Source organism: Rhinoraja longicauda, chromosome 4 (genome assembly GCF_053455715.1).
Source record: "Rhinoraja longicauda isolate Sanriku21f chromosome 4, sRhiLon1.1, whole genome shotgun sequence".
NCBI classification, from domain to species: Eukaryota; Metazoa; Chordata; class Chondrichthyes; order Rajiformes; family Arhynchobatidae; genus Rhinoraja; species Rhinoraja longicauda.
In genome coordinates, this window is record NC_135956.1 from 88450551 (window position 1) to 88477540 (window position 26990).

The following is a 26990-nucleotide window of genomic DNA, read 5'->3' on the forward strand; positions in this document are numbered from 1 at the left end:
CAGTCAGTCAGTCAGTCAGTCAGTCAGTCAGTCAGTCAGTCAGTCAGTCAGTCAGTCAGTCAGTCAGTCAGTCAGTCAGTCAGTCAGTCAGTCAGTCAGTCAGTCAGTCAGTCAGTCAGTCAGTCAGTCAGTCAGTCAGTCAGTCAGTCAGTCAGTCAGTCAGTCAGTCAGTCAGTCAGTCAGTCAGTCAGTCAGTCAGTCAGTCAGTCAGTCAGTCAGTCAGTCAGTCAGTCAGTCAGTCAGTCAGTCAGTCAGTCAGTCAGTCAGTCAGTCAGTCAGTCAGTCAGTCAGTCAGTCAGTCAGTCAGTCAGTCAGTCAGTCAGTCAGTCAGTCAGTCAGTCAGTCAGTCAGTCAGTCAGTCAGTCAGTCAGTCAGTCAGTCAGTCAGTCAGTCAGTCAGTCAGTCAGTCAGTCAGTCAGTCAGTCAGTCAGTCAGTCAGTCAGTCAGTCAGTCAGTCAGTCAGTCAGTCAGTCAGTCAGTCAGTCAGTCAGTCAGTCAGTCAGTCAGTCAGTCAGTCAGTCAGTCAGTCAGTCAGTCAGTCAGTCAGTCAGTCAGTCAGTCAGTCAGTCAGTCAGTCAGTCAGTCAGTCAGTCAGTCAGTCAGTCAGTCAGTCAGTCAGTCAGTCAGTCAGTCAGTCAGTCAGTCAGTCAGTCAGTCAGTCAGTCAGTCAGTCAGTCAGTCAGTCAGTCAGTCAGTCAGTCAGTCAGTCAGTCAGTCAGTCAGTCAGTCAGTCAGTCAGTCAGTCAGTCAGTCAGTCAGTCAGTCAGTCAGTCAGTCAGTCAGTCAGTCAGTCAGTCAGTCAGTCAGTCAGTCAGTCAGTCAGTCAGTCAGTCAGTCAGTCAGTCAGTCAGTCAGTCAGTCAGTCAGTCAGTCAGTCAGTCAGTCAGTCAGTCAGTCAGTCAGTCAGTCAGTCAGTCAGTCAGTCAGTCAGTCAGTCAGTCAGTCAGTCAGTCAGTCAGTCAGTCAGTCAGTCAGTCAGTCAGTCAGTCAGTCAGTCAGTCAGTCAGTCAGTCAGTCAGTCAGCTCATTAGTTAGTTAGCTAGTTAGTTCGTTAGTTCATTAGTTCATTAGTTCATTAGTTCATTAGTCAGTCAGTCAGCCAGTCAGTGAGTCAGTGAGTCAGTCAGTCAGTCAGTGAGTCAGTTAGTCAGTTAGTCAGTTAGTCAGTTAGTCAGTTAGTCAGTTAGTTAGTTAGTCAGTTAGTTAGTTAGTTAGTTAGTTAGTTAGTTAGTTAGTTAGTTAGTTAGTTAGTTAGTTAGTTAGGTTATGTGTCATTCCACTCCTTACAGATCATGCAATGAATGGGATGAAACAGAGTGGCACTGGGGGCCAGAGTGCAATACATTTCTATGTTTCTATGAGATCCAATGGCAGGGAAAAGCAAGATACATTGAAGATCAGAATCTTCTGGGAAGCACTCATGGTCCTCGTAGCCATGAGCAGCATCTTCAAGGCCTGAGACTCCCCAAACTCCCCAAGTCTGTCCTGGCCTTCCCAATGCTGTTGGGATTCCTGGACGTTTGAAGACTGAGGCAGCTCTGGCAACCCACGGTTTAGCCTGAAAACAGAGTGACGCGAGAGGTGCCAGTTGCTGGAATCTGGAGCTGGAATCAAAATGCTGGAAGAAATCAGCAGGTCAGGCAGCATCTGTGGTGGAAAAGAGATGGTTAAGGATTCAGATCTCAAAAGGTAACCGGGTTTAAAAGGTGGCAATCTTAAAAATCCAGGTTTAAAAGAGGAATGACCATGAAATCTATTGTGTTGTTGCTACAGGTGATTCATAGAAACATAGAAACATAGAAAATAGGTGCAGGAGGAGGCCATTTGGCCCTTCGAGCCAGCACCGCCATTCATTGTGATCATGGCTGATCATCCACAATCAGTAACCCGTGCCTGCCTTCTCCCCATATCCCTTGATTCCACTAGCCCCCAGAGCTCTATCTAACTCTCTTTTAAATCCTTCCAGTGATTTGGCCTCCACTGCCCTCTGTGGCAGAGAATTCCACAAATTCACAACTTTCTGGGTGAAAAAGTTTCTTTCTCACCTCAGTTTTAAATGGCCTCCCCTTTATTCTTAGACTGTGTGGCCTCTGGTTCTGGACTCCCCCAACATTGGGAACATTTTTCCTGCATCTAGCTTGTCTAGTCCCTTTATAATTTTTTTAATAATTTCTCTCATTGCTGTGCAATTGTAAATTTCCCCGGTGTGGGACGAATAAAGGAATATATTATCAGAGCGTCGTAGATGTGTTGAAGCCAGTGAGATCTTGCCATCACAGTGTAGATCCTGTCTGCCAGTGTACATCCCATTCCAGTGCTTATTGATGAATGTGTAAATGGGTCCCTTTCGGAATGGCAGGCAGTGACCAGTGGGGTACCGCAAGGTTCGGTGCTGGGACCCCAGCTATTTACGATATACATTAATGACTTAGACGAAGGGATTAAAAGTACCATTAGCAAATTTGCAGATGATACTAAGTTGGGGGGTAGTGTGAATTGTGAGGAAGATGCAATAAGGCTGCAGGGTGACTTGGACAGGTTGTGTGAGTGGGCGGATACATGGCAGATGCAGTTTAATGTAGATAAGTGTGAGGTTATTCACTTTGGAAGTAAGAATAGAAAGGCAGATTATTATCTGAATGGTGTCAAGTTAGGAGGAGGGGGAGTTCAACGAGATCTGGGTGTCCTAGTGCATCAGTCAATGAAAGGAAGCATGCAGGTTCAGCAGGCAGTGAAGAAAGCCAATGGAATGTTGGCCTTCGTAACAAGAGGAGTTGAGTATAGGAGCAAAGAGGTCCTTCTACAGTTGTACCGGGCCCTGGTGAGACCGCACCTGGAGTACTGTGTGCAGTTTTGGTCTACAAATTTGAGGAAGGATGTTCTTGCTATGGAGGGCGTGCAGCGTAGGTTCACTAGGTTAATTCCCGGAATGGCGGGACTGTCGTATGTTGAAAGGCTGGAGCGATTGGGCTTGTATACACTGGAATTTAGAAGGATGAGGGGGGATCTTATTGAAACATATAAGATAATTAGGGGATTGGACACATTAGAGGCAGATAACATGTTCCCAATGTTGGGGGAGTCCAGAACAAGGGGCCACAGTTTGAGAATAAGGGGTAGGCCATTTAGAACGGAGATGAGGAAGAACTTTTTCAGTCAGAGGGTGGTGAAGGTGTGGAATTCTCTGCCTCAGAAGGCAGTGGAGGCCAGTTCGTTGGATGCTTTCAAGAGAGAGCTGGATAGAGCTCTTAAGGATAGCGGAGTGAGGGGGTATGGGGAGAAGGCAGGAACGGGGTACTGATTGAGAGTGATCAGCCATGATCGCATTGAATGGCGGTGCTGGCTCGAAGGGCTGAATGGCCTCCTCCTGCACCTATTGTCTATTGTCTATTGTCTATAAAACCACCAGGGCATTCACTCTCTATGCATTTTGATCGGTTTTGCTATTTTCTATTTTGTGGAGGGTCCAATTTTATATTCGCACTAAACGCAATGATGTTTTAGTGCACAAAAAACAGGTATTATTCCTGATTTCTAAGTTAGTTTAGTTCAGAGGACTTTACAGTGCGGAAACAGGCCCTATGGCCCACCGAGTCCGCGCCGCCCAGCGATCCAGCCCGATATCCTGCACACACTCGGGAAAATTTAGATTTATACCAAGCCAATTAGCCGACAAACCTGTTCGTCTTTGGAGTGCGGGAGGAAACCGAAGATCTCAGAGAAAAAATCCACGCAGGTCACGGGGAGAACGTACAAACTCCGCACAGACAGCACCCGTAGCTGGGATCGAACCTGGGTCTCTGGCGCTGTGAGGCAGCAACTCTACCGTTGCGCCACCGTGCTGCCCCAGGTGAACAGGTGAATTTCTAGGGAAATGGATTTAATTATCAGTAACTAATGCCTGGTACTGCCCTTCCTGAGACCCTATTCCTTCCTCTCCAGTTTTAGATTTTTTTTAGATTTAGAGATACAGCGCGGAAACAGGCCCTTCGGCCCACCGGGTCTGCGCCGCCCAGTGATCCCCGCACACACTAACACTATCCTACACACACTAGGGACAATTTTTACATCTGCCCAGCCAATTAACCTACATACCCGCACGTCTTTGGAGTGTGGGAGGAAACCAAAGATCTCGGAGAAAACCCACGCAGGTCACGGGGAGAACGTACAAACTCCGTACAGACAGCGCCCCTAGTCAGGATCGAACCTGAGTCTCCGGCGCTGCATTCGCTGTAAGGCAGCAACTCTACCGCTGCGCCACCGTGCCAACCTTTTAAGTTCCTCCCTTGAGCCAAGTTATTAGATACTGCTCCTGACAGGGTGCAGATACTATGCGTTAAGGGCTAGATAGAGCTCTTAAGGATAGTGGAGTCAGGGGGTATGGGGAGAGGGCAGGAACGGGGTACTGATTGTGAATGATCAGCCGTGATCACATGGAATGGCGGCGCTGGCTCGAAGGGCCGAATGGCCTCCTCCTGCACCTATTGTCTATTGTCTATTGTCTATTGCATCAGCATTCTTTGTTGAATTATGTTTGTGGGAAAGATCTTGTGACATTATTCTGCACTAAAGTGCTAAATCAATGAAAATTACCCTTGTGCTTGCTCCCGATGTCATTCGAGAAATGGAGAAAAATTATATGTATGATTTCTGCTGACCCTGCCCGCTGTGTTAACAAGGGTGTGTTTTTTCTTTTAATCCGCTTTCAGACACTTCCTTGGGATCTGTGGGAGGTAGGAACTATATATTGTTCATCTGACATCAAACTCTGTAGATTTACTAACGTTTAAGAAAACCTTCATCTGGAGCATGCTTGCCAGGGTAATGTCTGAGATGGTATCTGCATCTGTTCATTTCAAATAAATGCGCACAAGATTGCGATGTAATTTGACTGTTTGGCGGAATGGCGGGACTGTCATATGTTGAAAGACTGGAGCGACTAGGCTTGTATACACTGGAATTTAGAAGGATGAGAGGGGATCTTATCGAAACGTATAAGATTATTAAGGGGTTGGACACGTTAGAGGCAGGAAACACGTTCCCAATGTTGGGGGAGTCCAGAACAAGGGGCCATAGTTTAAGAATAAGGGGTAGGCCATTTAGAACTGAGATGAGGAAAAACTTTTTCAGTCAGAGAGTTGTGAATCTGTGGAATTCTCTGCCTCAGAAGGCAGTGGAGGCCAATTCTCTGAATGCATTCAAGAGACAGCTGGATAGAGCTCTTTAGGGTAGCGGAGTCAGGGGGTACGGGGAGAAGGCAGGAACGGGGTACTGATTGAGAATGATCAGCCATGATCACATTGAATGGCGGTGCTGGCTCGAAGGGCCGAATGGCCTCCTCCTGCACCTATTGTCTATTGTTGACATTTCGACATGTGAAAACTAATTAGGAAAGGTGGATAAGATTAGAAAATGATTAGCGAATGCACCCGGTGCAAAAAAAATCCATCGAAACAGTCGAATTAGTCGCCGGAAGACTAGTGAATTATTCAAAAGGAAGAATTGACTGTGAAATCATTTTATAATTATCATCGTGGCACGGCAACAACCCCACAATTTAGACAGAATTCTCATCAGAGAGTCATAGAGTCGTAGAGTGATACAGTGTGGAAACAGGCCCTTCGGCCCAACTCGCCCACACCGGCCAACAATGTCCCAGCGACCCTAGTCCCACTTGCCTGCGCTTGGTCCATATCCCTCCAAACCTGTCCTATCCATGTACCTGTCCAGCTGTTTCTCAAATGATGGGATAGTCCCAGCCTCAACTACCTCCTCTGGCAGCTTGTTCCATACACCCACCACCCTCTGTGTGAAAAAGTTACCCCTCGGATTCCTATTAAATCTTTTCCCCTTCACCTTGAACCTATGTCCTCTGGTCCTCGATTCCCCTACTCTGGTTAAAAGACTCTGTGCATCTACCCGATCTATTCCTCTCATGATTTTGTACACCTCTATAAAATCTCCCCTCATCCTCCTGCGCTCCATGGAATAGAAACCCAGCCTGCTCAACCTCTCCCACCAGCTCACACCCTCGAGTCCTGGCAACATCCTAGTAAATCTTTTCTGAACCCTTTCAAGCTTGACAATATCTTTCCAAAATCATGGTGCCCAGAACTGAACACAATATTCTAAATGTGGTCTCACCAACATCTTATACAACTGCAATATGACCTCCCAACCTCTATACTCAGCGATTGAGTTTGGTTGGGATATTAAATATCTATCACCCAACAAAAAAATTCAGATATAAAAAAAAAAAATTACTTTAAAAGGTTGCTGCAGAAGCAAAAGGACTCAGGTTTTGTGAATGTATCTTCTGCACTCATTACATAGTAAATTAAAGCCAGCGTCAGATTAAAACAAGTGTGAACTCTGGCACTCTGGTGTCAGGACAACAGCCTCCTCTTGAATGTCATTAAAACAAAGGAGCTGATTGTGGACTTCAGAAGGGCTAAACATCCAAGGACGTACACGCCACTGGAGTTAAATGGGATTACTGTGGATAGGGTGAGCAGTTTTAAATACCTGGGAGTCCGCATCACAGAGGATCTGACATGGGCAACGCACATTGCCGCACTGGTGGGTAAGGCAAAGCAGCGCCTTTACCACCTTAGACAACTGAGGAAATTCAGAGTGTCTCTGAGGATCCTTCATTGCTTCTACTCTGGGGCTGTAGAGAGCATCCTGTCCGGCAACATCACAGTCTGGTTTGGGAACAGCTCTGCCCAGGACAGGATGGCCCTGCAGAGAGTAGTGCGTTCGGCAGAACGCACCATGGGAACGACACTCGTCCCCCTGCAGGACCTATACATCAGGAGGTGCAGATCCAGAGCAAGCAAGATCATGAGGGACCCCTGCCACCCCAGCAACGGACTGTTCCAGATGCTACGATCAGGCAAACGCCTCCGCTGTCACGCTGTGAAAACGGCGAGGATGAGACGGAGTTTCTTCCCACAGGCCATCAGGACTGTTAACTATTATAACCCCAGAGACTAAATTTTTGTCTACACTGTAGTAACTTTATTAACTTTATTTATATGCTGTAACTGTAATTCTTTTTTATTGCACAATCCGCAGGCATTGCCATTTTCATTTCACTGCACATCATGTATGTGTATGTGACAAATAAAATTGACTTGAGTTGAAACTTCAGACTATATAATGACAGTAGAATTGACACACTGGTCTGTAAATACCTCCGTTTTTGTTTTTCTCAAGGCCAACACAGAACTGGTTCAGCCTGTGAGTATATTTCTTTATGTCCCGAATGTTTAGCTTGTCCTGAAGATAAGCTGGCTTAAATTTCTAAGAAAATGAAGCACATTAGTACACGCTAGTCATTCAATGCTTTTTGTCTTGACTAGATTTACTTGGTCTTTCTGAATGTAAACTTGCACTTGTCTGCACTATGTGTGTAATGTCCCACCCAGTTTACTCTCAGTGATGGATGTGGATGGGGGGGGGGGGGGGGGGGAGGGGGAGGGGTGGGGGGGGAGGGGGGACAACCTGTGGGTATGATGCTCCATCCAGAGTGGACCGTGTGTGCACAGAGCTGCCTCTAGGCCTTTGAGACAGACTAGATGACCCCCAGCCTAGAACCCTACCAAGTAAACATGGTGGTTTAGAACCCTGATATCCACATCCTGTGCTTTATTTAGTATCATTTCTTTTAATTTGGAAAACATGCTTTTGTTTTGCTTTTCTTTGTTTAAAAAAAAAAAAAAAATCATATCTGCTTTTGGTATCTTTTATATCTGTGTTCACTTCATTTTCTGTCAAAAGCCCGACTCTTCCGAAAGTCTCTTCTCGGTCTATAAGCCAGCGGGAGGCGACAGCACAGATACGGGCGCAGCGAGCGACATTAACGCAGCAGTCGCTGGAGCGTGCGCCAGCCAGCACTGCGTGCCGCTAGTGCGCGGCCTGACGGACGCTGGCCCGCTTGCCCGCGGCGAGGAAGGCGCCCTAGACGGTTGGCGCCGCGAAGCTCAGCCAGTTGCTCGGGAGCAAGAGACTGCGGGGAGCTGTGCCGACCACCCAGATAAGAGCCTTGCGAACCCCGTGCGTCAGGCCCAGGGCGAGGAGCGGGGCTCGGTCATTCCAGAGAGTTGGCAGGAGAACCCATTAGGCCGACAGGTAGACGTGGCGCCAACGGAGAGCAGGGTTTGGCAGACAGGTCCGTGCGCAGAGCGAGGGCAGGAATCCTGCATTGGTCAGCAGTCATCCCCGTCTCCTGCTGTACCCCGAGAGATTAGAACAGCTCAAGGGGGAAGCCTGAGTCAGTTGGAACCGAGCGATAATGAGTACAGCTCCGAACAGCGTGATTCGCCAGGTCAGCCAGGGCAGGAGGCAGTGGAGGTTGCAGATAAGGTTCATGAGGCAGATAAGGCCAAAACAAACACTAGTGAAGATGCTGAAAGAAACGATGAAGAGCTGAACGTCAGTGACGGGGTTCAAGGCACCAAAAGCTACCAAAATGGTCATTGTCTAGAAACGAGCATTCCATCTAACCATGTTATAGATAACATTCCAGATAGGATGGAGGATCAGGACATTCCTTTGACGGATGCAGGTGAGGCTGCTCCCAGTTGTCAGGAAGTAGAGGGAATTGGTTGCAGGGGTGAAGGGGACCAAACGCTTGCCTTTCATGGCGACACCTTTGGTGTGAGGCCTGAGGAAACGGGCCCGAGGCCTGAGGAAACAGGCCCGAGGCCTGAGGAACAGGCCCGAGGCCTGAGGAAACAGGCTTGAGTCCTGAGGAAAGACGCCTGAGGCCTGAGGAAACAGGCCTGAGGCCTGAGGAAGCAGGCCGGAGGCCTGAGGAAACAGGCCCGAGGCCTGAGGAAACAGGCCCGAGGCCTGAGGAAACCGGCCTGAGGCCTGAGGAAATAGGCCTGAGGTCTGAGGAAATAGGCCTGAGGCCTGAGGAAGCAGGCCGGAGGCCTGAGGAAACAGGCCCGAGGCCTGAGGAAACAGGCCCGAGGCCAGAGGAAACAGGCCCTAGGCCTGAGGAAACAGGCTTGAGTCCTGAGGAAACAGGCCGGAGGCCTGAGGAAACAGGCCGGAGGCCAGAGGAAACAGGCCGGAGGCCAGAGGAAACAGGCCGGAGGCCAGAGGAAACAGGCCCGAGGCCAGAGGAAACAGGCCCGAGGCCTGAGGAAACAGGCCCGAGGCCTGAGGAAACAGGCCCGAGGCCTGAGGAAACAGGCCCGAGGCCTGAGGAAACAGGCTTGAGTCCTGAGGAAACAGGCCTGAGGCCTGAGGAAACAGGCCAGAGGCCTGAGGAAACAAGCCCGAGGCCTGAGGAAACAGGCCCGAGGCCTGAGGAAACAGGGCCGAGGACTGAGGACACAGGCCTGAGGCCTGAGGAAACAGGCCTGAGGCCTGAGGAAACAGGCCGGGGGCCTGAGGAAACAGGCCCGAGGCCTGAGGAAACAGGCCAGAGGACTGAGGATACAGGCCTGAGGCCTGAGGAAAAAGGCCGGAGGCCTGAGGCAACAGGCCCGAGGCCTGAGGAAACAGGCCCGAGGCCTGAGGAAACAGGCCCGAGGCTTGAGGAAACAGGCTTGAGTCCTGAGGAAACAGGCCTGAGGCCTGAGGAAACAGGCTTGAGTCCTGAGGAAACACGCCTGAGGCCTGAGGAAACAGGCCGGAGGCCTGAGGAAACAGGCCCGAGGCCTGAGGAAACAGGCCTGAGGCTTGAGGAAACAGGCTTGAGTCCTGAGGAAACAGGCCTGAGGCTTGAGGAAACAGGCCTGAGGCTTGAGGAAACAGGCCTGAGGCCTGAGGTAGAGTCTGAGGATATGGGGAGCCAGTCTGCATTAACTAGCGCAAGCAACACTGCATCAGATAATGCAACCAGCACAGACAGAGAGGCTGATCAAGCAGGGGAAATCCATACTGAACCCCCGATTGTGCATCAACCAGTCACATTCCACCAGACTTCTGACAACACAGTTTCCCCCGAAGGGCTGAGGTCAGAACCCTGGAGGAGGGACAAGCAGGAGATATGGCCAGAGAACTGGGAGCCTATTGCCGGCAGCACCAAGTGGGGTTTCGCCAGCCTGGCAGAGGACCGTGCCCATGGATTTGTGTTTTGGCCAATATCCCAAGAAAAGCAAGGGGAGATTGGTGAGGGGAAAGCCGACTTTTGGAGAGAGACTGAGGGTGTACGTCACACACCGGGCGGCCCGGGGGCTGGAAGCGCAGATCAGAGCGAGGCAGCACACAACCCTTGTGGGGACACCGATAGAGTTCGAGCTAAAGATGCACACGTCCCCCACTTGCCCGACCCCGTCAAGACTTTAAACAACGCTGGCCACGAGAGCTCAACCGGCCGAAAAGATAATGAAACAAACATCTCGGATCTGTCGGAAGACGAGAGTGCAAACCAAAGATACGAACTGTTATACCGGGAGCTAGATGCCGACAGAGAAGAGGTACCATGTCAAGTGTTTAGCGTAGAAAAAAAGTGCTAGGACTGACTAAAATTTGACTGTAAATGCCAGCGATAGCCCCATTATTATCCTTGTTTCTGTCTTTCCCCTCAACTTCCTGTCTGTTGTGTTGTTCCTCCACAGGGCATATCATAATTAATGGCCAATGTAATAGCCGTTGTGTTTTTAAAAAAAATGTGTGATTGAGAGAAAACAGCCACGGCTGGAGTTCTGACTTCCATTTCCATTTTTGCAGATGGCCACTGCTGCTTTCAATGGATTCACGCAGGTAAGATATTTACGGTGAAGTCAACCGCTCACTTTTCTGGAGGTGTCACAAGATGCCGGAGTAACTCAGCGGGTCAGGCAGCGTCTCGGGAGAGAAGGGATGGGTGACGTTTCGGGTCGAGACCCTTCTTCAGACGCTCAACAACCTCTCCTTTGACCCCCTCACACTTCCTCTGAATCCGAGGGGTTGCTATGGATACTCGCACGGGGCCACGAGCTATGCCTGCCTCTTTGTCGGCTACGCCGAACAATGTTGGGGGAGTCCAGAACCAGGGGCCACAGTTTAAGAATAAGGGGTAGGCCGTTTAGAACGGAGATGAGGAAAAACCTTTTCACTCAGAGAGTTGTGAATCTGTGGAATTCTCTGCCTCAGAGGGCAGTGGAGGCCAATCCTCTGAATGGATTCAAGAGAGAGCTAGATAGAGCTCTTGAGGATAGCGGAGTCAGGGGGTATGGGGAGAAGGCAGGAACGGGGTACTGATTGTGAATGATCAGCCATGATCACATTGAATGGTGGTGCTGGCTCGAAGGGCCGAATGGCCTCCTCCTGCACCTATTGTCTATTGTCAATTGTCTATCCCTGTTCCAGACATACACTGGCCCCATCCCCAAACCCTACCTTTTTACCCATTCCTTCTCTCCTGAGATGCTGCCTGACCCCGCTGAGTTACTCCAGCATTTTGTGTCTACGTTAGATTTGTACCAGCATCTGCAGTTATTCTCCTAGTCACTTTTTGGAGATGGTTTCATGTCGACCAACCTGGTTCTGTCGGGGCCTTTTAGTGAATCGGACCTTCTGGCATGCAGTTGTGTCCGACCCGATGGCAGATCAGGAAATTAGATAACGGGGAAGTCTGGGCCACATTCCCTGGGAAGCCAGCCTGACGTTTCACATATGGTCCACCTCCTCTTGCCTCATCTCTCCATGCTGCTTCCAATACTTCGTTTGAGCAGTCACGGTGGCACAGTGGTAGAGTCGCTGCCTTACAGCGAATGCAGAGCCAGAGACCGGGGTTCGATCCTGACTACGGGTGATGCCTGTGCAGAGTTTGTACGTTCCCCCCGTGACCTGTGTGGGTTTTCTCCGAGATCTTCGGTTCCCTCCCACACTCCAAAGACGTGCAGGTTTGTAGGTTAATTGGCTTGGTGTAAATTGTCGTGGAAACATACAAAATAGGTGCAGGAGGAGGCCATTCGGCCCTTCGAGCCAGCACCGCCATTCAATGTGATCATGGCTGATCATTCTCAATCAGTACCCCGTTCCTGCCTTCTCCCCCATACCCCCTGACTCCGCTATCCTTAAGAGCTCTATCTAGCTCTCTCTTGAATGCATTCAGAGAATTGGCCTCCACTACCTTCTGAGGCAGTGAATTCCACAGATTCACAACTCTCTGACTGAAAAACTTTTTCCTCATCTCCGTTCTAAATGGCCTACCCCTTATTCTTAAACTGTGGCCCCTGGTCCTGAATCGTGAACAGCCGTTGCATGGATTAGCGTAGTAAGATCACACCGGTCGTATCTCAGGCCTGGTGAGAAACTCTTTCCTCTCCAGTAACATTCACTGACTAAACGTGTTTCCCTTTGATGTCTTCACATATTAAAGCTGGATGCCGGAACCACAGGGGGAAACACAGAGTTGCCCGAACAAAGTGTGTTCGATACCGTGGTAAGTCATGTTGCACCCTGCTGCCTTTTTAATCTGTCATCTTGGTGCCAGTGTGTCGTTCCTGCCTGGTGGATGTTTTGTAAGTTGAGTAGCGTTACTGAAAGGCCATCAGACACTGGGAGACCTCAGCAGGTCTGTGCAAAGAGAGAAAAGAACATTGAAGGTTTCAGATCACCTTCATTAGAACTGGGAGAGAGACGAAACAGATTGTCCTTGTCCCGTATATGGGAGCGAGGAAGTTGACACAAAATGCTGGAGTAACTCAGCAGGTCAGGCAGCGTCTCGGGAGAGAAGGAATGGGTGACGTTTTGGGTTGAGATCCTTCCGAAACGTCACCCATCTTAGACAATAGACAATAGACAATAGGTGCAGGAGGAGGCCATTCGGCCCTTCGAGCCAGCACCGCCATTCAATGTGATCATGGCTGATCATTCTCAATCAGCACCCCGTTCCTGCCTTCTCCCCATACCCCCTGACTCCACTATCCTTACGAGCTCTATCTAGCTCTCTCTTGAATGCATTCAGAGAATTGGCCTCCACTGCCTTCTGAGGCAGAGAATTCCACAGATTCACAACTCTCTGACTGAAAAAGTTTTTCCTCATCTCCGTTCTAAATGGCCTACCCTTTATTCTTAAACTGTTGGCAGTGGGATTGGAGTGATGAAAGGGAGGGTCGGGGTACATCATGGGGGTCGCCAGGTGGGCACCCTCCTTCTTTGATGTTTCATTGATAAGCCCACAACGTCTACAGAGGGCTCAACAGTGATACCTGGAGTCCCGGGTACACCCCCCCCCCCCTTCCCCCCCCAGGTCTATGTCGTTGTCCTTCCTCTTTAAGCATGATCATTGAATTAACAAGCCTGCTGTGCTACTCCACCATTTTGTGTCTATCTTTGGTGGAAACCTGCATCTGCAGTTCCTTCCGACACAAGCTTATTCGATCAATAGCTCCCAGCGGTATGAACATCGACTTCTCCAACTTTAGATAGTTCCTCTGTCCCTCTCTTCCCCTCCTCCTTCCCAGATCTCCCTCTATCTTCATGTCTCCACCGATATCCTTCCTTTGTCCCGCCCCCCCTGACATCAGTCTGAAGAAGGGTCTCGACCCGAAACGTCACCCATTCCTTCTCTCCTGAGATGCTGCCTGACCTGCTGCGTCACTCCAGCATCTTGTGAATAAATACCTTCGATTTGTACCAGCATCTGCAGTTATTTTCTTATACTACTTGTTGCAACCATGAAGTGCCGTGCTGAAATATCAACTCGAAGAACATATTTCAATCTTTGAATCCATAGCCTTGCAGCCAAGGGATGATCATGTGATTGGTTTGAAAGTTAAAGACCTTTAATCGTTTTGGAACCTTGTTGTCTCTGACTAAGGGTCCCCATGGTTACTCAGTGGTGGGGCTGGTGCAGATGAGTATTAATTATGCCTTTGACAGATGAAAGTGTCTCCCTTTACTCTGCATTACACAATCTGATTGATCCTGAACAGCCGCTGCATGGATTAGCGTAGTAGGATCACACTGGTCGTATCTCAGGCCTGGTGAGAAATTCTTTCCTCTCCAGTAACATTTACTGACTAAACATGTTTCCCTTTGATGTCTTCACATACTAAAGCTGGATGCCGGAACCACAGGAGGAAACACAAAGTTGCCCGAACAAAGTGTGTTCGATACCGTGGTAAGTCATGTTGCACCCTGCTGCCTTTTTAATCTGTCATCTTGGTGCCAGTGTGTCGTTCCTGCCTGGAGGATGTTTTGTAAGTTGAGTAGCGTTACTGAAAGGCCATCAGACACTGGGAGACCTCAGCAGGTCTGTGCAAAGAGAGAAAAGAACATTTAAGGTTTCAGATCACCTTCATTAGAACTGGGAGAGAGAGGAAACAGATTAGACAATAGACAATAGTTTTTAGTTTTAGAGATACAGCGCGGAAACAGGCCATTTCGGCCCACCGGGTGCGCGCCGACCAGCGATCCCCAACACTATCCTACACCCGCTAGGGACAATTTTTACATTTGCAAAGGCCAGTTAACCTACGTATCTGCACGTCTTTGGAGTGTGGGAGGAAACCGAAGATCTCGGAGAAAACCCACGCAGGTCACGGGGAGAACGTACAAACTCCGTACAGGCAGTACCTGCAGTCGGGATGGAACCCGGGTCTCCGGCGCTGCATTCGCTGTGAGGCAGCAACTCTACCGCTGCGCCACCGTGCCTTTTAATAAGTTTTAATTTTCAGAAAGGGTTGTGTGGGGATGAAGAGGATAAACTTAGAAAACATAGAAAATAGGTGCATGAGTAGGCCATTCGGCCCTTCGAGCCTGCACCGCCATTCAATATGATCATGGCTGATCATCCAGCTCAGTATCCCGTACCTGCCTTCTCTCCATACCCCCTGATCCCTTTAGCCACAAGGGCCACATCTAACTCCCTCTTAAATATAGCCAATGAACTGGCCTCAACTACCTTCTGTGGCAGAGAATTCCACAGACTCACCACTCTGTGTGAAGAAATGTTTTCTCATCTCGGTCCTAAAAGACTTCCCCCTTATCCTTAAGCTGTGACTCCTGGTTCTGGACTTCCCCAACATCGGGAACAATCTTCCCGCATCTAGCCTCTCCAACCCCTTAAGAATTTTATATGTTTCTATAAGATCCCCCCTCAGTCAATTCCAGCGAGTACAAGCCTAGTCTATCCAGTCTTTCTTCATATGAAAGTCCCGCCATCCCAGGGATCAATCTGGTGAACCTTCTCTGTACTCCCTCTAAGGCTAGAATGTCTTTCCTCAGATTAGGAGACCAAAACTGTACACAATACTCCAGGTGCGATCTCACCAAGGCCCTGTACAACTGCAGCAGAACCTCCCTGCTCCTATACTCAAATCCTCTTGCTATGAATGCTAACATACCATTCGCTTTCTTCACTGCCTGCTGCACCTGCACGCTTGCTTTCAATGACTGGTGCACCATGACACCCAGGTCACGTTGTATCTCCCCTTTTCCTAATTGGCCACCATTCAGGTAATACTCTGCTTTCCTGTTCTTGCCGCCAAAGTGGATAACCTCACATTTATCCACATTATATTGCATCTACCATGCATTTGCCCACTCGCCTAATCTATCCAAGTCAATCTGGAGCCTCCTAGCATCCTCCTCGCAGCTAACACTGCCACCCAGCTTCGTGTCATCCGCAAACTTAGAGATGTTGCATTCAATTCCCTCGTCCAAATCATTAATATATACTGTAAATAACTGGGGTCCCAGCACTGAGCCTTGCGGTACCCCACTAGTCACTGCCTGCCATTCTGAAAAGGACCCGTTTATTCCTACTCTTTGCTTCCTGTCCGCCAACCAATTCTCTATCCACCTCAACACTGAACCCCCAATACCGTGTGCTTTAAGTTTGTACACCAATCTCCTATGTGGGACCTTGTCGAAGGCCTTCTGAAAGTCCAGATATAACACATCGACTCGTTCTCCCTTATCCACTCTACTAGTTACATCCTTGAAAAATTCTATAAGATTCGTCAGACATGATTTGCCTTTCATAAATCCATGCTGACTTTGTCCGATGATTTCACCACTTTCCAAATGTGATGCTATCACATCTTTAATAACTGACTCTAGCATTTTCCCCACTGTGTTAGACTAACTGGTCTATAATTCCCCGTTTTCTCTCTCCCTCCCTTTTTAAAAAGTGGGGTTACATTTGCTACCCTCCAATCCTCAAGAACTACTCCAGAATCTAAAGTTTTGAAAAATTATCACGAATGCATCCACTATTTCTGGGACTACTTCCTTAAGCACTCTGGGATGCAGCCTATCTGGCCCTGGGGATTTATCTGCCTTTAATCCATTTAATTTACCTAACACCACTTCCCGACTAACCTGGATTTCCCTCAGTTCCTCCATCTCATTCGACCCCCGGTCCCCTGCTATTTCCGGCAGACGGTTTATGTCTTCCTTAGTGAAGACAGAACCAAAGTAGTTGTTCAATTGGTCTGCCATGTCCTTGTCCCCTATGATCAAAATTTGTCTTAACTAGTCTTTTTCTCTTCACATATCTATAAAAGCTTTTGCAGTCAGTTTTTATGTTCCCTGCCAGTTTTCTCTCATAATCTATTTTCCCTTTCCTAATTAAGCCCTTTGTCCTCCTCTGCTGGACTCTGAATTTCTCCCAGTCCTCTGGTTTGCTACTTTTTCTGGCTAATCTGTATGCTTCATCTTTTGTTTTAATACTATCCTTGATTTCCCTTGTTAGCCACGGATGCACTACCTTTCCTGGTTTGTTCTTTTGCCAAACTGGGATGAACAATTGTTGTAGTTCATCCATGCGATCTTTCAATGCCTTCCATTGCATGTCCACCGTCAACCATTTAAGTATCAATTGCCAGTCTATCTTGGACAATCCACGTCTCATACCCTCAAAGTTACTCACGTCTCATACCCTCAAAGTTACTCACGGAAAAAAACAGAAGGTCCTGGTGAGGTGAGGTCAGGGTGGCTGTATGGATAACCTGAAAATGAAGTCCCGCAGCGACGGTTTAAAGCGGTAGTTGGAGTTGAGGAGAGAATCTAAGAAAGCAACAATAGACAATAAACAATAGGTACAGGAGGAGGCCATTCGGCCCTTCGAGCCAGCACCGCCATTCTATGGGATCATGGCTGATCATTCTCAATCAGTACCCCGTTCCTGCCTTCTCCCCATACCCCCTGACTCCGCTATCCTTAAGAGCTCTATCTAGCTCTCTCTTGAATGCATTCAGAGAATTGGCCTCCACTGCCTTCTGAGGCAGAGAATTCCACAGATTCACAACTCTCCGACTGAAAAAGTTTTTCCTCATCTCCATTCTGAATGGCCTACCCCTTATTCTTAAACTGTGGCCCCTGGTCCTGAATCCTGAACAGCCGCTGCATGGATTAGCGTAGTAGGATCACACTGGTCGTATCTCAGGCCTGGTGAGAAACTCTTTCCTCTCCAGTAACATCTACTGACTAAACATGTTTCCCTTTGATGTCTTCACATATTAAAGCTGGATGCCGGAACCACAGGGGGAAACACAGAGTTGCCCGAACAAAGTGTGTTCGATACCGTGGTAAGTCATGTTGCACCCTGCTGCCTTTTTAATCTGTCATCTTGGTGCCAGTTTGTCGTTCCTGCCTGGTGGTTGTTTTGTAAGTTGTGTAGCGTTACTGAAAGGCCATCAAACACTGGGAGACCTCAGCAGGTCTGTGCAAAGAGAAAAAAGAACGTTTAAGGTTTCAGATCACCTTCATTAGAACTGGGAGAGAGAGGAAACAGATTAGACAATAGACAATAGACAAGGGGACATAGATACAGGGTAAGGGGAGGGAGGTTTCGGGGGGATGTGAGAAAGAACTTTTTCACCCAGAGGGTGGTTGGAGTCTGGAACTCACTGCCTGGGGTGGTGGTGGAGGCTGGGAACACTCACAACGTTTAAGAGGCATTTGGATGGGCACTTGAAATGCTACAACATTCAGGGCTACGGTCCAAATGCGGGAAAATGGGATTAAAATTAGACTGTGTTTGGTGACGGGCGGCGCGGACACGATGGGCCGAAGGGCCTCTTTCTGTGCTGTAGGACTCTATGACTCTATGACTCTATGACTCTATGACAATAGTTTTTAGTTTTAGAGATACAGCGCGGAAACACGCCCTTTCGGCCCACCGGGTCCGCGCCGACCAGCGATCCCCAACACTATCCCACACCCGCTAGGAACAATTTTTACATTTACCAAGCTAATTTACCTATGTATTTGCACGTCTTTGGAGTGCGGGAGGAAACCGATGATCTTGGAGAAATCCCACGCAGGTCACGGGGAGAACGATGCACTGGGACACCCAGATCTCGTTGTACGTCCCCTTTTCCTAACTTGACACCATTCAAATAATACTCTGCCTTCCTATTCTTACCACCAAAGTGGATAACCTCACACTTATCCACATTAAACTGCATCTGCCATGCATCCGCCCACTCACACAACCTGTCCAAGTCACCCTGCAACCTCATAGCATCTTCCTCACAGTTCACACTGCCACCCAGCTTTGTATCATCTGCAAATTTGCTAATGGTACTTTTAATCCCTTCATCCAAGTCATTAATGTATATTGTAAATAGCTGCGGTCCCAGCACCGAGCCTTGCGGTACCCCACTAGTTACTGCCTGCTATTCTGAAAGGGACCCATTTATCCCCACTCTTTGCTTTCTGTCTGTCAACCAATTTTCTATCCATGTCAGTACTCTACCTCCAATACCATGTGCTTTAATTTTTACCACTAATCTCCTATGTGGAACCTTGTCAAAGGCTTTCTGAAAATCGAGGTACACCACATCCACCGACTCTCCCCTGTCAATTTTCCTAGTTACATCCTCAAAGAATTCCAAAAGATTAGTCAAACATGATTTCCCCTTCGTAAATCCATGCTGACTCGGAACAATCCTGTTACTACTATCCAAATGCTCCGCAATTTCGTCTTTTATAATTGACTCCAGCATCTTCCCCACCATTGAAGTAAGACTAACTGGTCTATAATTTCCCGTTTTCTCTCTCCCTCCTTTCTTAAAAAGTGGGACAACATTACCTACCCTCCAATCCACAGGAACTGATCCTGAATCTATAGAACATTGGAAAATGATCACCAATGCGTCCACAATTTCTAGAGCCACCTCCTTAAGTACTCTGGGATGCAGACCATCAGGCCCTGGGGATTTATCAGCCTTCAGTCCCATCAGTCTACCCAACACCATTTCCTGCCTAATGTGAATTTCTTTCAGTTCCTCCGCCACCCTAGGATCTCTGGCCACTAGAACATCTGGGAGATTGCTTGTATCTTCCTTAGTGAAGACAGATCCAAAGTACCAGTTCAACTCGTCTGCCATTTCCTTGTTCCCCATAATAAATTCTCCCGCTTCTGTCTTCATGGGACACACATTTGCCTTGACTATTTTTTAACTCTTTACATACCTAAAAATGCTTTCCACAGAGAATTCCACAGATTTACAACTCTCTGACTGAAAAAGGTTTTTTCTCATCTCCGTTCTAAATGGCCTACCCCTTATTCTTAAACTGTGGCCCCTGGTCCTGAATCCTGAACAGCCGCTGCATGGATTAGCGTAGTAGGATCACACCGGTCGTATCTCAGGCCTGGTGAGAAACTCTTTCCTCTCCAGTAACATCTACTGACTAAACGTGTTTCCCTTTGATGTCTTCACATATTAAAGCTGGATGCCGGAACCACCGGGGGAAACGCAGAGTTGCCCGGCCAAAGTGTGTTCGATACCGTGGTAAGTCATGTAGCACCCTGCTGCCTTTTTAATCTGTCATCTTGGTGCCAGTGTGTCGTTCCTGCCTGGTGGATGTCTTGTAAGATGAGTAGCGTTACTGAAAGGCCATCAGACACTGGGAGACCTCAGCAGGTCTGTGCAAAGAGAAAAAAGAACATTGAAGGTTTCAGATCACCTTCATTAGAACTGGGAGAGAGAGGAAACAGATTAGACAATAGTTTTTAGTTTTAGAGATACAGCGCGGAAACAGGCCCTTTCGGCCCACCGGGTCCGCGCCGACCAGCGATCCCCGCACGCCAACACTATCCTACACCCGCTAGGGACAGTTTTTACATTTACAAAGGCCAGTTAACCTAGGTATCTGCACGTCTTTGGAGTGCGGGAGGAAACCGAAGATCACAGAGAAAATCCACGCAGGTCACGGGGAGAACGTACAAACTCCGTACAGACAGCGCCCGTAGTCGGGATGGAACCCGGGTCTCCGGCGCTGCATTCGCTGTGAGGCAGCAACTCTACCACTGTGCCAACGTGCCTTTTAATGAGTTTCAATTTTCAGAAAGGGTTGTGTGGGGATGAAGAGGATAAACATAGAAAACAAAGAAAATACGTGCAGGAGTAGGCCATTTGGCCATTCGAGCCTGCACCGCCATTCAATATGATCATGGCTGATCATTCTCAATCAGTACCTCGCTCCTGCCTTCTCCCCATACCCCCTGACTCCGCTATCCTTAAGAGATCTATCCAGCTCTCTCTTGAATGCATTCAGAGAATTGGCCTCCACTGCCTTCTGAGGCAGAGAATTCCACAGATTCACAACTCTCTGACTGAAAAGGTTTTTCCTCATCTCAGTTCTAAATGGCCTACCCCTTATTCTAAAACTGTGGCCCCTTATTCTGGACTCCCCCAACATTGGGAACATGTTTCCTGCCTCTAACGTGTCCAACCCCTTAATAATCTTATACGTTTCGATAAGATCTCCTCTCATCCTTCTAAATTCCAGTGTATACAAGCCTATGTGATCACATTCAATGTGATCATGGCTCATCATTCACAATCAGTACCCCGTTCCTGCCTTCTCCCCATACCCCCTGACTCTGCTATCCTTAAGAGCTCTATCTAGCTCTCTCTTGAATGCATTCAGAGAATTGGCCTCCACTGCCTTCTGAGGCAGAGAATTCCACAGATTCACAACTCTCTGACTGAAAAAGTTTTTCCTCATCTCCGTTCTAAATGGCCTACCCCTTATTCTTAAACTGTGGCCCCTTATTCTGGACTCCCCCAACATTGGGAACATGTTTCCTGCCTCTAACGTGTCCAACCCCTTAATAATCTTATACGTTTCGATAAGATCTCCTCTCATCCTTCTAAATTCCAGTGTATACAAGCCTATGTGATCACATTCAATGTGATCATGGCTCATCATTCACAATCAGTACCCCGTTCCTGCCTTCTCCCCATACCCCCTGACTCTGCTATCCTTAAGAGCTCTATCTAGCTCTCTCTTGAATGCATTCAGAGAATTGGCCTCCACTGCCTTCTGAGGCAGAGAATTCCACAGATTCACAACTCTCTGACTGAAAAAGTTTTTCCTCATCTCCGTTCTAAATGGCCTACCCCTTATTCTTAAACTGTGGCCCCTGGTCCTGAATCGTGAACAGCCGCTGCATGGATTAGCGTAGTAGGATCACACCGGTCGTATCTCAGGCCTGGTGAGAAACTCTTTCCTCTCCAGTAACATTTACTGACTAAACATGTTTCCCTTTGATGTCTTCACATATTAAAGCTGGATGCCGGAACCACAGGGGGAAACACAGAGTTGCCCGAACAAAGTGTGTTCGATACCGTGGTAAGTCATGTTGCACCCTGCTGCCTTTTTAATCTGTCATCTTGGTGCCAGTGTGTCGTTCCTGCCTGGTGGATGTCTTGTAAGTTGAGTAGCGTTACTGAAAGGCCATCAGACACTGGGAGACCTCAGCAGGTCTGTGCAAAGAGAAAAAAGAACATTTAAGGTTTCAGATCACCTTCATTAGAACTGGGAGAGGAAACAGATTAGACAATAGACAATAGTTTTTAGTTTTAGAGATACAGCGCGGAAACAGGCCATTTCGGCCCACCGGGTCCGCGCCGACCAGCGATCCCCGCACGCCAACACTATCCTACACCCGCTAGGGACAGTTTTTACATTTACAAAGGCCAGTTAATCTACGTATCTGCACGTCTTTGGAGTGTGGGAGGAAACCGAAGATCTCGGAGAAAACCCACGCAGGTCACGGGGAGAACGTACAAACTCCGGAAAGACAGCACCCGCAGTCGGGATCGAACCCGGGTCTCCGGCGCTGCATTCGCTGTGAGGCAGAAACTCTACCGCTGTGCCAACGTGCCTTTTAATGAGTTTTAATTTTCAGAAAGGGTTGTGTAGGGATGGAGGATAAAAAACAGAAGGTCCTGGTGAGGTGAGGTCAGAGTGGCTGTATGGATAACCTGAAAATGAAGTCCCACAGCGACGGTTTAAAGCGGTAGTTGGAGTTGAGGAGAGAATCTAAGAAAGCAACAATAGACAATAGACAATAGACAATAGGTACAGGAGGAGGCCATTCGGCCCTTTGAGCCATCACCACCATTCAATGTGATCATGGCTGATCATTCTCAATCAGTACCCCGTTCCTGCCTTCTCCCTATACCCCCTGACTCTGCTATCCTTAAGAGCTCTCTCTTGAATGCATTCAGAGAATTGGCCTCCACTGCCTTCTGAGGCAGAGAATTCCACAGATTCACAACTCTCTGACTGAAAAGGTTTTTCCTCATCTCCGTTCTAAATGGCCTACCCCTTATTCTTAAACTGTGGCCCCTGGTCCTGAATCGTGAACAGCCGCTGCATGGATTAGCGTAGTAGGATCACACCCGTCGTATCTCAGGCCTGGTGAGAAACTCTTTCCTCTCCAGTAACATCTACTGCCTAAACATGTTTCCCTTTGATGTCTTCACATATTAAAGCTGGATGCCGGAACCACAGGGGGAAACACAGAGTTGCCCGAACAAAGTGTGTTCGATACCGTGGTAAGTCATGTTGCACCCTGCTGCCTTTTTAATCTGTCATCTTGGTGCCAGTGTGTCGTTCCTGCCTGGTGGATGTTTTGTAAGTTGAGTAGCGTTACTGAAAGGCCATCAGACACTGGGAGACCTCAGCAGGTCTGTGCAAAGAGAAAAAAGAACATTTAAGGTTTCAGATCACCTTCATTAGAACTGGGAGAGAGAGAAAACAGATTAGACAATAGACAATAGTTTTTAGTTTTAGAGATACAGCGCGGAAACAGGCCCTTTCGGCCCACCGCGTCCGCGCTGACCAGCGATCCCCGCACGCCAACACTATCCTACACCCGCTAGGGACAATTTGTACATTTACAAAGGCCAGTTAACCTAGGTATCTGCACGTCTTTGGAGTGTGGGAGGAAACCGAAGATCTCGGAGAAAACCCACGCAGGTCACGGGGAGAACGTACAAACTCCGTACAGACAGCACCCGCAGTCGGGATCGAACCCGGGTCTCCGGCGCTGCATTCGCTGTGAGGCAGAAACTCTACCGTGCAAACGTGCCTTTTAATGAGTTTTAATTTTCAGAAAGGGTTGTGTAGGGATGGAGGATAAAAAACAGAAGGTCCTGGTGAGGTGAGGTCAGAGTGGCTGTATGGATAACCTGAAAATGAAGTCCCACAGCGACGGTTTAAAGCGGTAGTTGGAGTTGAGGAGAGAATCTAAGAAAGCAACAATAGACAATAGACAATAGACAATAGGTACAGGAGGAGGCCATTCGGCCCTTTGAGCCATCACCACCATTCAATGTGATCATGGCTGATCATTATCAATCAGTACCCCGTTCCTGCCTTCTCCCTATACCCCCTGACTCCGCTATCCTTAAGAGCTCTATCTAGCTCTCTCTTGAATACATTCAGAGAATTGGCCTCCACTGCCTTCTGAGGCAGAGAATTCTTCAGATTCTTAAACTGTGGCCCCTGGTCCTGAATCGTGAACAGCCGCTGCATGGATTAGCGTAGTAGGATCACACCGGTCGTATCTCAGGCCTGGTGAGAAACTCTTTCCTCTCCAGAAACATTTACTGACTAAACATGTTTCCCTTTGATGTCTTCACATATTAAAGCTGGATGCCGGAACCACAGGGGGAAACACAGAGTTGCCCGAACAAAGTGTGTTCGATACCGTGGTAAGTCATGTTGCACCCTGCTGCCTTTTTAATCTGTCATCTTGGTGCCAGTGTGTCGTTCCTGCCTGGTGGATGTTTTGTAAGTTGAGTAGCGTTACTGAAAGGCCATCAGACACTGGGATACCTCAGCAGGTCTGTGCAAAGAGAAAAAAGAACATTGAAGGTTTCAGATCACCTTCATTAGAACTGGGAGAGAGAGGAAACAGATTAGACAATAGACAATAGTTTTTAGTTTTAGAGATACAGCGCGGAAACAGGCCCTTTCGGCCCACCGCGTCCGCGCCGACCAGCGATCCCCAACACTATCCTACACCCACTAGGGACAATTTTTACATTAACAAAGGTCAGTTAACCTACGTATCTGCACGTCTTTGGAGTGTGGGAGGAAACCGAAGATCTCGGAGGAAACCGAAGATCTCGGAGAAAACCCACGCAGGTCATGGGGAGAACGTACAAACTCCGTACAGACGGCCCCCGTAGTCGGGATGGAACCCGGGTCTCTGGCGCTGCATTTGCTGTGAGGCAGCAACTCTACCGCTGCGTCACCGTGCCTTTTAATAAGTTTCAATTTTCAGAAAGGGTTGTGTGGGGATGACGAGGATATAAAACGGAACGTCCTGGTGAGGTGAGGTCAGAGTGGCTGTATGGATAACCTGAAAATGAAGTCCCGCAGCGACGGTTTAAAGGGGTAGTTGGAGTTGAGGAGAGAATCTAAGAAAGCAACAATAGACAATAGACAATAGGTACAAGAGGAGGCCATTCGGCCCTTCGAGCCAGCACCGCCATTCAATGTGATCATGGCTGATCATTCTCAATCAGTACCCCGTTCCTGCCTTCTCCCCATACCCCCTGACTCCGCTATCCTTAAGAGCTCTATCCAGCTCTCTCTTGAATGCATTCAGAGAATTGGCCTCCACTGCCTTCTGAGGCAGAGAATTCCACAGATTCACAACTCTCTGACTGAAAAGGTTTTTCCTCATCTCAGTTCTAAATGGCCTACCCCTTATTCTTAAACTGTGGCCCGTTGTTCTGGACTCCCCCAAAATTGGGAACATGTTTCCTGCCTCTAACGTGTCCAACCCCTTAATAATCTTATACGTTTCGATAAGATCTCCTCTCATCCTTCTAAATTCCGGTGTATACAAGCCTATGTGATCACATTCAATGTGATCATGGCTCATCATTCACAATCAGTACCCCGTTCCTGCCTTCTCCGCATACCCCCTGACTCCACCATCTTTAAGAGCTTTCTCTAGCTCTCTCTTCAAATCATTCAGAAAATTGGCTTCCACTGTCTTCTGAGGCAGTGAATTCCACAGATTTACAACTCTCTGACTGAAAAAGTTTTTTCCTCATCTCAGTTCTAAATGGCCTACCCCTTATTCTTAAACTGTGGCCCCTGGTCCTGAATCCTGAACAGCCGCTGCATGGATTAGCGTAGTAGGATCACACCGGTCGTATCTCTGGCCTGTTGAGAAACTCTTCCCTCTCCAGTAACATTTACTGACTAAACATGTTTCCCTTTGATGTCTTCACATATTAAAGCTGGATGCCGGAACCACAGGGGGAAACACAGAGTTGCCCGAACAAAGTGTGTTCGATACCGTGGTAAGTCATGTTGCACCCTGCTGCCTTTTTAATCTGTCATCTTGGTGCCAGTGTGTCGTTCCTGCCTGGTGGATGTTTTGTAAGTTGAGTAGCGTTACTGAAAGGCCATCAGACACTGGGAGACCTCAGCAGGTCTGTGCAAAGAGAAAAAAGAACATTTAAGGTTTCAGATCACCTTCATTAGAACTGGGAGAGGAAACAGATTAGACAATAGACAATAGTTTTTAGTTTTAGAGATACAGCGCGGAAACAGGCCATTTCGGCCCACCGGGTCCGCGCCGACCAGCGATCCCCGCACGCCAACACTATCCTACACCCGCTAGGGACAATTTATACATTTACAAAGGCCAGTTAACCTACGTATCTGCACGTCTTTGGAGTGTGGGAGGAAACCGAAGATCTCGGAGAAAACCCACGCAGGTCACGGGGAGAACGTACAAACTCCGTACAGACAGCTCCCGCAGTCGGGATGGAACCCGGGTCTCCGGCGCTGCATTCGCTGTGAGGCAGCAACTCTACCGCTGCGCAACCGTGCCTTTTAATGAGTTTTAATTTTCAGAAAGGGTTGTGTGGGGATGAAGAGGATATAAAACATAACGTCCTGGTGAGGTGAGGTCAGAGTGGCTGTATGGATAACCTGAAAATGAAGTCCCACAGCGACGGTTTAAAGGGGTAGTTGGAGTTGAGGAGAGAATCTAAGAAAGCAACAATAGACAATAGACAATAGACAATAGGTACAGGAGGAGGCCATTCGGCCCTTCGAGCCAGCACCGCCATTCAATGTGATCATGGCTGATCATTCTCAATCAGTACCCCGTTCCTGCCTTCTCCCCATACTCCCTGACTCCGCTCTCCTTAAGAGCTCTATCCAGCTCTCTCTTGAATGCATTCAGAGAATTGGCCTCCACTGCCTTCTGAGGCAGAGAATTCCACAGATTCACAACTCTCTGACTGAAAAGGTTTTTCCTCATCTCAGTTCTAAATGGCCTACCCCTTATTCTTAAACTGTGGCCCGTTGTTCTGGACTCCCCCAAAATTGGGAACATGTTTCCTGCCTCTAACGTGTCCAACCCCTTAATAATCTTATACGTTTCGATAAGATCTCCTCTCATCCTTCTAAATTCCGGTGTATACAAGCCTATGTGATCACATTCAATGTGATCATGGCTCATCATTCACAATCAGTACCCCGTTCCTGCCTTCTCCGCATACCCCCTGACTCCACCATCTTTAAGAGCTTTCTCTAGCTCTCTCTTCAAATCATTCAGAAAATTGGCTTCCACTGTCTTCTGCGGCAGTGAATTCCACAGATTTACAACTCTCTGACTGAAAAAGTTTTTTCCTCATCTCAGTTCTAAATGGCCTACCCCTTATTCTTAAACTGTGGCCCCTGGTCCTGAATCCTGAACAGCCGCTGCATGGATTAGCGTAGTAGGATCACACCGGTCGTATCTCTGGCCTGTTGAGAAA

The 26990-nt window shown here is 48.2% G+C and overlaps 1 protein-coding gene across 1 annotated transcript in view; it reads left to right on the top strand.

The window, feature by feature from the left end:
- LOC144593039 (amphiphysin-like) overlaps positions 1-26990 on the top strand; it is a 149851-nt gene that overhangs the window by 90621 nt on the left and 32240 nt on the right. Inside the window, exons 14-25 of the mRNA XM_078398452.1 lie at positions 4710-4733; positions 7219-7242; positions 7783-8133; positions 10690-10722; positions 12326-12388; positions 14009-14071; positions 17421-17483; positions 19632-19694; positions 21478-21540; positions 22689-22751; positions 23850-23912; positions 25458-25520. Coding sequence (XP_078254578.1) covers positions 4710-4733; positions 7219-7242; positions 7783-8133; positions 10690-10722; positions 12326-12388; positions 14009-14071; positions 17421-17483; positions 19632-19694; positions 21478-21540; positions 22689-22751; positions 23850-23912; positions 25458-25520 — 936 coding nt within the window. The remainder of the gene's footprint in view (positions 1-4709; positions 4734-7218; positions 7243-7782; positions 8134-10689; positions 10723-12325; positions 12389-14008; positions 14072-17420; positions 17484-19631; positions 19695-21477; positions 21541-22688; positions 22752-23849; positions 23913-25457; positions 25521-26990) is intronic.